At 49.9% G+C, this 11,468-nt stretch overlaps 1 protein-coding gene across 7 annotated transcripts in view; it reads right to left on the minus strand.

Moving 5' to 3' along the window:
• The window catches only part of LOC132450406 (DNA (cytosine-5)-methyltransferase 3A-like), a 26,775-nt gene extending 17,098 nt beyond the window's left edge, over window positions 1–9,677 (minus strand). For 3 of the 7 annotated variants that reach the window (XM_060042518.1, XM_060042517.1, XM_060042516.1), the window contains exons 1-3: window positions 4,671–5,102; window positions 1,086–1,382; window positions 1–40 (exon numbers count right to left, since the gene is read on the minus strand). The exon at window positions 1–40 is cut by the window's left edge and continues 119 nt beyond it. In XM_060042518.1, the coding sequence (XP_059898501.1) occupies window positions 1–40; window positions 1,086–1,382; window positions 4,671–4,733 (400 nt within the window). In that variant the 5' untranslated portion in view covers window positions 4,734–5,102. Of the gene's footprint in view, window positions 41–1,085; window positions 1,383–4,670; window positions 5,103–8,196; window positions 8,317–8,897; window positions 8,936–9,306 lie in introns of those variants that run through there. The other 4 variants (XM_060042515.1, XM_060042514.1, XM_060042519.1 and 1 more) reach the window with 3 other exon arrangements.
• Window positions 9,678–11,468: the final 1,791 nt, after the last annotated feature.

The raw sequence follows: 11,468 nt of genomic DNA on the forward strand, positions 1-11,468 counted from the left end.
TCCCGAACACCAGCGCCCCGATGCCGAAGCCCCGGCCGTCCTGCAGGGCGGGACACAGCGATGCCCCAGGGTCAGTCCACCGGTGGGTGAGCACCGTCCTGTCTGCCCCCGCTGCAAGGCCCCTGTTGCCCCCCCTGCCGGCCCCTACTGCCCCCCCTGCAGGCCCCTACTGCCCCCGCTGCCGTCCCCTACTGCCCCCGCTGCAAGGCCCCTACTGCCCCCGCTGCCGTCCCCTACTGCCCCCGCTGCCGTCCCCTACTGCCCCCCCTGCCGTCCCCTACTGCCCCCGCTGCAAGGCCCCTACTGCCCCCGCTGCAAGGCCCCTACTGCCCCCGCTGCAAGGCCCCTACTGCCCCCGCTGCAAGGCCCCTACTGCCCCCGCTGCAAGGCCCCTACTGCCCCCGCTGCCCCAGATTTTGCAGATTCTGTCTGATTCATTTAAACCTTGACTAAAAGAACAAGGAACACACGGATGGGTAAATGATGAGTTACTGCTGCCCTGACCATGACATTGACCTAGAGCGTCATAATAGCTTTATTAAATCTCATAGAACTAGCATCTCCTAGTATTCCGGAAAGCCCCTCTACAGCGTGCTGCAGAGTTTGGTTCCGAGGGATATATTCAATTTATCAAATGTTTGTATTACATTAATCTCGGAGCCCATCGGCTATCGTCTGACAGCGACTCAGTGAACGTCCGGGCCGAGGCTTCCTGTTCTTTCACTGTTGACAGTCCGATTAGCAACTTGAGACGTGTGAATGGTGTTCGAGTTGATGGACGACGTTGATAGACGACTGGTTCCTCAGTAGCCAGTTTAAACTCTTCAGTTCAACTACACTACACTACACTACAACGACACTACACTTGGTATTTGCTAAAAAAACATAATAAAACAATAAAGAAAGTACAATTCAATAAAATAAACAATCTGTCTACAATCAAAATACAAATTGTAAATTTAAATGGAAATAGAGCGCCACTAGCAGGAAAAGGTATTGGTAACATTCTGTCTGTTTGTCTGTCTTTCTGTCTGACACACCGACCACACACACACACACACACAACACCACACACACCCCCTCACCTGGTACTCCACCTCGCTAGGCGTGGCCTGCTCGCCCCCCCTGGCCACGGGCTCTGGCGTCATGGCGACGGTGGGCGAGGCGGGGTCGGTGTGCTGCTGGGGCGGCGGGGTGGGGGACTGCGGCGGCGGAGGAAGGAGAGGTGGCAGAGGAGGGGGAGGAAGGGGCAGGGCTAACGGGGCCGAGGGGGCCGGCGGGCTGGCCGGCTCCTCCTCCTCCTCCTCCTCCTTCTGGAAGTCTCCCTCGGACAGGTCGTCCATCATGCTGATCTCCGCCTCGCGGTACGCCCGCTTCTCCGCCTGCAGGAGAAGAGTCCTGGTTAACGGGTGGTGTTCCAGATGCCCCCCGCACACCACCCGTAGAGCTGCTCTTGCTTGCTTGATTTCCTGGCTTGTAGCACTTATAGCGTTCCCGTTTGTCTTTGAGGGCATCTGGGTTATTGTTAGCTACAATAGCCTCTTTAGCAAACCAGCTCGAAGACAAAAAACACAACTTTACATTGTATTGCACTCACAGCAAGACTGTGCAATGCATAGATTGGTGATGGGATTAAAGCAGCAATGTTATCAAGTGTGAAAGACAGACATTAAGACAACCATCGTGGCACAAAAAAATGCATCTCATTATGGGCGCGGCCATCTTTGTTTATCAGTCGTATGGTCAACCTCACTGAACTCGTTTGACTCCCAGAATCCTGAGTGGGAACGACCAAAAGGGGGCTTGCCTCGGTAAACACGCCATATGACGTGTCACAAGACTTGGCCACTAGTGCAACACTTTAACGTTTAACACGTTTTTGACTATTATCGAGGAGGGGGAAGTTTAAAATGATGCTGCAAGCTTCAATAAAGTTCAGTGCCAGTGGTGCGAATCGCCACATCAGCAGGAACTGTGAGCACACACCACTGCATGGCTCTGCCAGAAGCTGCACACGTCTGATATTCTAGGCCATCTAAAGCGAGCTCCTCCGTCATCCCCCAGACAGGCTGCTGCTGCATACATGCTGTCCAAAACAAACACTGTCACTTTAAGGCTGTGTCATTGGGGACGACAACAAGAAGGATAAACAAGTCCCGCCCGCCTTGTCCTTAAATGCCCCACACTGAATACAAGCACTGGTGTGTGTGTGTGTGTGTGTGTGTGTGTGTGTGTGTGTGTGTGTGTGTGTGTGTGTGTGTGTGTGTGTGTGTGTGTGTGTGTTTGTAAGAGTGTCCTAGGGTTGTGTTGGTGCTGGTGGTGTGATGGGGGGATACCATATCCTATAACAAGTGTTTAATGTGGCCTTTCCCCCTGCAGAGGCCTCTGACCAAAGGCCCCCCTGCTGGCCCATGGGGGTCCCGGCATAACAATCCATTTATTGTGTTTTCTCTCTGAACAGGAAGTGAAGGGGAGATTGGGGTGGGGGGGGAGTTCAGTGGGTTCAGATCAGGAACAAGGCCGCCGAGATGGAAATAGAGAGAGAGAGAGCGAGAGCGAGAGAGAGCGGATTACGTTTGCAATCATATTAGTGGCTGACAGATGCAACAGGGACCGGCTCAGCGGAGGTGAACGCGGCCGCTTGGTTCCCCGTGTCGCTGGAGGCCTCTCTAGAGGTAGGCGCTACAAGACATACAAACAGGCGACTAGTGTTCGCCCCAGCATTGGGATTATGGTTCAGTCTGCTTCTCTGTTGTCTGAGTAGTCATGAGCGACTCCTGCATACATTAACACAAAGCATGTACCGATGTATAATGAGATGTGAAACTACAATGTAAAGTAGTCCGACCAAAGAAGAAGGGACAGAGCGAGGGCTAGGGGGTGGGGGGTAAGTGGAAGGGACGGTGAAAGTGATGGCCACAACACAATGTGACTCTCTGACCCTTCAACATCCCAAGGAGGTCAGGAGGTCAACCTTCCTAGCTCCTGTTGACCCCCCCCCCCCCCCCCAACAACCCCTTCCTGCCCTTAGAGCAGTTATCCCCCAAATGATCACTGACATGGACCACACAAACATGCATTGGGAAGGGATCATCATGTGTGTACAACACGGCCAAGTACATGGTCACAGGATGACAACACATGCAGAGCACCGACACACACACACACACACACACACACACACACACACACACACACACACACACACACACACACACACACACACACACACACACACACACACACACACACACACACACTCTTTCACACTCATAAACTACAGCAGACAGCAGGTAATCCAGAGCAGGCCCACAGTTGTGAGTCCACTCCAGCCCCACATGTCTGCGAGAAAGAGTCCGACTTCAGACAAGACAAGGGGGAAGCCGTTCTCGGCGTTGAGCTGAGTTACGACTTTGAACCCAGGAGGAACCCGCCGCCCTGGTCAGCACTTTATATACCCGGCCCCCAACCCCTCTCTCCGGACGACCTCTCACCCCTCGACCCCCCTTATCCGACCTTTTTCCAATAACCCGGCCCCTATTGACCACGCCCCCTTTATGACCGTGACCGACCCTGACCTCGGTGTGAACCTTGCTTGCTTGCAGCCCCCCCGAAGGGTGCACAAACAACACTCTCGCAAACACAGACAAGAGATAGAGACACCCCCCCCCCCCCCCCCCTCACACACACACACACACACACACACACACACACACACACAGACACACAAACACACACACCCTCAAACAAACCCGCTGCACTCCCCCACTATTGGCCGCCCCCCTCATGGGAACCGAAGCCCCACAAACACATAAACACCGGAGCGCGATAGCATTCCCACACCGACGCGACGTGTAAATCAGGGCAGGCAGTAAAGACGTGACTCGCCCGCCACGGCGGCCCACAGTGAGGTCGACTGCCAGCCGCCCCACAAAGAGGGAGAAGGCCCGCGCTTCCTTTCACTGGCAGCCGAGCACCAGAGACGAGGCAGGACCCGAAAGACAGGGAGACAATCCATAGTGTGTTCATGAAGACTGTCCTACAGATCCTATGGTTGATGTGTGTGTGTGTGTGTGTGTGGTGTGTGTGTGTGTGTGTGTGTGTGTGTGTGTGTGTGTCTATGTGCGTGTGTGTGCATGTGTGTGTGAGAGACAGCTTTCCCAATGGATGCATTCATGTTTGTTGAGAAAGCTTGTGGGATTCTTGCTAAAACAATGTTTAGAAGATGCTAACATTGCAGCCAGAAGCATAAAGTTAAGGACATTACATAGTCAATGTAGCTGGTGTTGAGATCATAGTTTTAGTAGGCTTACGTTGTCATTCAGTGTATCGACTTTAAACGCCTTCACCGCGTCTTATTGTACAGCGCGTCAGATGCTTAGCCATCATGAGCAGGAGTTTACAACCACAACATTAGCTCCTTCCAACTGTTATGAATACAAGAAAGACAAGAACATACTACATAGCGATTATTCTAAATAATTGGTATCCCTAGAATAACTTTAGGTGTCCGCAGATACTCTGTGGATACCTAGTAGCATGTGTGCAGCTACAGACAATGAGCTCACATTTCTTAAAAGGCTCAAACGGAAAAATGCCCACAGCTGAGAGAATGCCAAAAAAAAACACAAGTACGCGGCTCTAGTGAGAAGACAAAAAGACTCACTTACAGACCACATGAAGCACACACCGGGCGGCCGCTCCTCATCTCGCGCTCGCTTTCTCCCTGACATTTTCTCTGTTCTGTTCAACTTCCTCCTCCTCCTTCTCCTGCTTCCGCGAGTCCACTTTCCCCCGCTCTGCCTGCTCGGGTGAAGGAGCCCTGATGGGCTCTCACATTCTGCACGCCCCCCTCTCTCTCTCTCTCTCCCTCTCTCCCCCTCTCTCTCTCTCTCTCTATCCCTTTCTCTCTCTCCCCTCCCCTTTGCTAGTGATTAGGCAGCAGTCAAGTATGTGATTTACAAAGCGAAGGAGAGACGGCTGCTTTACTCAACAGATGTTTGGATAAACTCCCCAACCCCACCCGTATATGCACACACAAACACGCCCACACGCACGCATGCACACACACATACACGCACACACATACACACACACACAGACACAGATAGAGTTATGTCTGGTAGCCAGAAGGGCTTAAAGATGATGAAGACAGGATTTCAAGTGTCGGGTTGTATATGGTGTGTGTGCATGTGCGTGTGCGTGTGTGTGTCTCTGTGTGTGTGTGTGTGTGTGTGTGTGTGTGTGTGTGTGTCTGTGTGTGTGTGTGTGTGTGTGTGTGTGTGTGTGTGTGTGTGTGTGTGTGTGTGTGTCTGTGTGTGTGTGTGTGTGTGTGTGTGTGTGTGTGTGTGTGTGTGTGTGTGTGTGTGTGTGTGTTGGGGTCAGGGGTTACGTAAGCCTCTGAGTTGACATGGCAATTGTAGGTGTTAAGGTCAGGGCCTGACAAGCAGACACACACACACACCCACACACACACCCACTCACACACACACACAGCGACACACACATAGAAGTTGTGTAGATAGAGACCCATGGGAAGGCTGGACATTGAGTGGATTCACAAACATTGTTGCTAATGCTGAAAACATGCACACACATAATGTATAACAAAGACTACAAATGCACGTGGAATGTGTGGTTTTGTGATTACTTAAAATAAAAACATATATAATGATCACACAAAACATGTAAGCACTATGTTTCCAGCCACTACGTATTGTTTGCAAGTACCCTCTTAACATTGTACCTTTAGTCTACTTATATAAGCCAACATGCAAGAACATAATGAACATGCTACAGATAGTATGCTATAGCCAATCATGTGTGTTATCCCAGAGAAGCCCAGTCTGCAGTATTTGTGCTAGCTGTAACGTTACACTCCAGCCCGCAAGAAGATTGCAGGGCCCACCCCCTGAAAAAGTAAATAAATAAAATGACCTAACAGAGTTAGCGAATTTCCAACCGGATAAGTGTTTATATGAGATATGTCAGCTAGAGTGTGTGCGTGTGCTTGTGTGTATGTGTGTGTGTGTGTGTGTGTGTGTGTGTGTGTGTGTGTGTGTGTGTGTGTGTGTGTGTGTGTGTGTAGGGGAGGGGGTTTAGTGGCAACCGGTCAACTGTTGGGGAGGAGAGAAGAAAACACAGACACACACACACACACACACACAAAAATCTGGAACTAGTTAACCTCAATGCATGTGTGTCTACCAGACCCCCCCCCCCTCTCTCGCTCTCTCTCTCCTGCTCACTCTCTCTCTCTCTCTCTCTCTCTCTCTCTCTCTCACACTCTTTCTCCCTCTCTCCTGCTCACTCTCTCTCTCTCTCTCTCATTCGCAAGTACAACTATATTTCTCTTCCGCTTTCTAACTTAATGGTAAATATGTGTTTCTCCTTAAATGTTTCTGTCTTTGATACATTTGAGCTTTTCTTTCCATCTTGGTGATTCCGTCCATATATCAGGGCGGTGGTGACCTCCTTCAACACATCCACCCCATTTATCACTGGGAGGAAGTGTTATGGAGTGGAAGGAGGGACGACTGAAAGCAAAGGTAGAGTACACCCACCCACACACGCACGCACACACAGACACACACACACACGCACACACACATAAAGACAACCACACACTCACACACACACAGTTACATATTATGCACGTTAACACACACATAAAACAGACACACACACACACACACACACACATGCTGTGCTTCCTTTGCAACTCAGAGACAGGGTCTGGAGGTGATTACGGCCATCTATGTTTATAGATGACCACAAGCATGTGGCCTGCGGTGCGCCAATAATCAAATAATCAAATAATCAAAAGATCCTTAGCTTCAAACGATTTTTAATCTATTGAAACTCTGAGGGAAGATTACAAACGCATATTTATATCATGAAAACATTTAGGATCTGAGCTTCATCATAACACATAGTGTAATGGATGGAAGGACGGACAGACAGACAGACAGACAGACAGACAGACAGACAGACAGACAGACAGACAGACAGACAGACAGACAGACAGACAGACAGACAGACAGACAGACAGACAGACAGACAGACAGACAGACAGACAGACAGACAGACAGACAGACAGACAGACAGACAGACAGACAGACAGACAGTGTGCATGCAAGCAAAATACAACACATGTACAGAACAGAACATGACCCACTGCAGTGTGTCCCAAAAATGTATCTCAATGTTTCAAGGTTCAATGTTGCTTTCCTACTTGTTGTGTTAATGTCATTCATTCAAATGTTGATTTGGTTATAAATTCTTCTGCGCCCAGAAAGGATCCGTATCCTCATGACAGAACAACAGACAAAAGCTGTTCTTAACCCTTAAAAAAACAATGCAATGTGGTGGTGATCTTGTGCTCGTTGAGTGATCCAGCATGTGGATGAGGTCTATGTACAGCGGAGGGATGAGAATAATCACTTTAAGGTTCACGTTTTGACACCGTGGCAAACGCTGCATTATAACAACTTCTCCTTTTGGTGAACAAATGTTGCTGACTCAGCGACTCATCGATTGGAGGCAGTGTCAATCAGACGCTTTGAACCAGACACATCTCAACTCGTCCCAGGGATTTAAGACGGTGTTTATGTTTGCTACACACGCACACACACACACACACACACACACACACACACACACACACACACACACACACACACACACACACACACACACACACACACACACACACACACACACACACACACACACACACACACACACACACACACACTGTGAAAGTGGCTCAGAGGGTAAGCCGCCAGGCAAGACTCATATCATGCACACTTGCACGAGTGTAGACAGACACTCAGACACACACACCAACCCGCAGACACTTCTCTGGCTCATGAAACCAAGCACAGTCGACAGCGTCTCACTGTGGGTATTACATGGGTTGCTCTCCATCCTCTCTCTCTCTCGCTCTCTCTGTCTCATGATGCATTTAGCTCAGATGTCTCTCTCTCTCTCTCTCTCTCTCTGTCTCATGATGCATTCAGCTCAGATGTCTCTCTCTCTCTCTCCCCCTCTCCCTCTCTCTCTCCCTCCCTCTCCCTCTCTCTCTCTCTCTCTCTCTCTCTCTCTCTCTCTCTCTCTCTCTCTCTCTCTCTCTCTCTCTCTCTCTGTCTCATGATGCATTCAGCTCAGATGTCTCTCTCTCTCTCTTTTTCTCACCTCGATCTTCCAGCGGCTGAGCCACTCATCCCTCTGTCTCCTGCTGATGTAGTAGGGGTCTCCTGCCTGGAACGTCACTCTGGGAACCGGCCTCCGCCGCAGTCGACCGCCCTCACCTTGCTGAGAGGCCGCACGCACGCACGCAAGCACGCGCCCACGCACGCACGCACGCACGCAAGCACACACACACACACACACACACACACACACACACACACACACACACACACACACACACACACACACACACACACACACACACACACACACACACACACACACACACACACAGAGATTTATACTAGTAGAGTATATAGAGTTTACAGAGCAGCAGAAAATATAAACAAGAATGGAGTCGACCACTTCACATACAAACACACAAATGAACGCTGGAACAAAAAACACACACACACTATTGTACCAATGAACACACCATCAAGCAACCCAGAAGAGTGAGTGGTTAACTCATGGTACATTTCCTATATGAGCATCTCTCAAAGTAATCGAGAAGGAGAGAGAGAGAAGAGAGAGAGAGAGAGACAGACAGACAGAGAGAGAGAGAGAGAGAGAGAGACACAGACAGACGGAGAGAGAGAGAGAGAGAGAGAGAGAGAGAGAGAGAGAGAGAGAGAGAGAGAGAGAGAGAGAGAGAGGATAGAGAGAGAGAGAGAGCACTAGGTGGGTATGGCTCCCCTCCTCACCTCTTTGGGGGAGTCACAGGTGCTGTCGTCTGGTTCATCTGGAACATGAAGGGAGAGATGCTGGGTTACAGGAAATGGGCTGTCTGTACACATTCAAACTACATTCACACATAGCGACGGCTTCCATCACGTCCCCCGCCAGAGTCTGAGACGCCTGCAGACGCTGAAATACACACTACACGCCCACTACACGCTACCATGCATACCTAGCCCTAACCCGTGGAGTTGCACTTGCTGCATTTTCCCCTAGATCTTCTTTCTTCGAATGCTCAACTGTGGTTCCACTGTAGCGAGGGTGAGGGGAGCTACAGAGTGTGCAGCGAGTGGTGAGGCCTGTGTGTGCCTGCTTGGTGATGTGCGCGCGTGTGGACGCGTGGGGTTGTGTATGTGTGCGCACACGCAGTCTTACGCCTCTCGGGGTGCTCTAGTTTCCGTCGCCCGCGCTTCCTGCGAGGGGAGGGGGAGGGGTCACAATCCTCTGGCGGGGTCGGGGGGGCGTTGGTGCACGGGTCAGAGGTCACCAGCTCCTAGGAGATGGAGGGATAGAGAAGGAGCGGGGCATGGGACACGGTCCGAGTGAAGCCAACAGCCACTAACACTGAGCCCCCGACCGGGACCCACGAGGAATCACTAACACCTTTTCCTTCAAAACGTATTTCCGACACACACACATGCACACAAACACACACGCACGCATCAGCACGTGCTTGTGCACATATACACACACACACACACACACACACACACACACACACACACACACACACACACACACACACACACACACACACACACAATCTGAAACACACCATAGTTCAAACATAAACTTAAACACACACCATACAAACACAGAGACAGACACACAGACACACAGACAGACACACACACACACACACACACACACACACACACACACACAATCAACCCCCTTCATGATGAAAAGGAGGTTTGTAATAACGTTAATGCATATTGGCTCATAAATGAGGACCTAAAACAGAAACAAGTGCTGAGCGCTGCTAGTCATTAACAACATCATTCTATGGGCCGTCCCATGCAGAGAGGGCTAACCTTGATCTACGTTAAACGCCCCGGCCCATGTGCTCAGGGTCCACTTGGCTGGGCACTTCAACTCAGACGGCATTACAATCAAAGTGCTACCGCAATTACAGAAACTAGTTTGGTCCAGGCTTCTGCTTTGATTCACACAGCCTCCTGCTAGTGTTGTGAACTCTAGGACAACACACACATTAGCTTTTAGCGCACGCTTTTTAATTGATGCTAAACGCTTCCCAGGCAGGAGCTGGGATTTATAGTACGTGTTGCCAACAGGTTTAACAGCGGCACCACTAAGGAGTGGCGGCGGCGTGAGCGGAGCACACGCTAGCACTAGCTAGCACTAGCTAGCACTAACGAGCTCGCTGAGGCCGTAATGAGCAGGTGAAAAAAAATCATTGTAGAAAGGGCAGAGAACACATAATAACCGGTTGAAAAGAGCCGCAGGGCCTGATTTCCCTGTGCCAGGACGTACTGATACAAACTGAGCGCACACACACCCACACATAGACACATAAACAAACATATTCCACATATATGAATATCTGTGCCAAAATAAAGGTATCTGGGTGTGTACCTTTGTGTCTAGCAGAGACGACATCAAAGTGAAAGCAATTGATATCACAAACGTGAGTAAAGGGCATGAAATTAGATGAAAGGGTGGAAAGTAGGTCGCTGGGTGAGACTCAGAGAACACATTCAGCGTCTCTGCCGTCCTCGTGACATGTTCGCCTGAACCTGTGAACCACCACTTCCTCTCTGTGTCGGTGTCTCCTCGATGACCACTTCCTGTATGCCGCTACACACTATTCAGCCCCTACAGCTGGTACTGTTTCAGCTCTCACTCACAAGTGGCTTTAAAAACACATTCAACCATTGAGTCGTTTTGTACGATTAAGTCACAGAACGCCCCCCTGCATTAATAGCATGGCATGGGTGTTTAAATATAGAGAGGGGGGATGGAAGTGGAGTAATATGCTGTTACCAAAAGCTAACACTATGCTCTTTATGTCCGGATGGTCCCTAGAAACATTTGTAGCTTACGTTAGCATCCATTAGCCTCATTAACGACTGCAGACCCTTTATTTCCTCCATCTTGGTCTTAGAGTTTCATTATTACCAACTTATGACTGAGATGAACAAATTATGCAAATAAGTTTATTCATAGCCTCAAACCAGCCTCGTGGTGTGGCCCCACCAGGGAGACACAGGTGAATATTATAAAAGTATTCAGGGGATCTTTCCAATTGGCAGAACGAAGGGAAAGTACCATGACATTAGCAGTGTTCGAAATCGTTCCCTATTCACTCACTCACTATTTCCTATATAGTGTTCATGATATAGTGCACAATATAGGGAACGAACAAACGAGAATTCAGACACTACGCTGAACATTTCTAAACGTCATTTGCATCAGTAAATGCGCCGGGTATTTGTGAGACGCAGACAGATGCGCCCACATCATGAAACAAACCGGGCACTCACGAGGAAAACTGGAGGTTGTATTGATGTTGAATG

Source organism: Gadus macrocephalus, chromosome 21 (genome assembly GCF_031168955.1).
Source record: "Gadus macrocephalus chromosome 21, ASM3116895v1".
Lineage (NCBI taxonomy): Eukaryota > Metazoa > Chordata > Actinopteri > Gadiformes > Gadidae > Gadus > Gadus macrocephalus.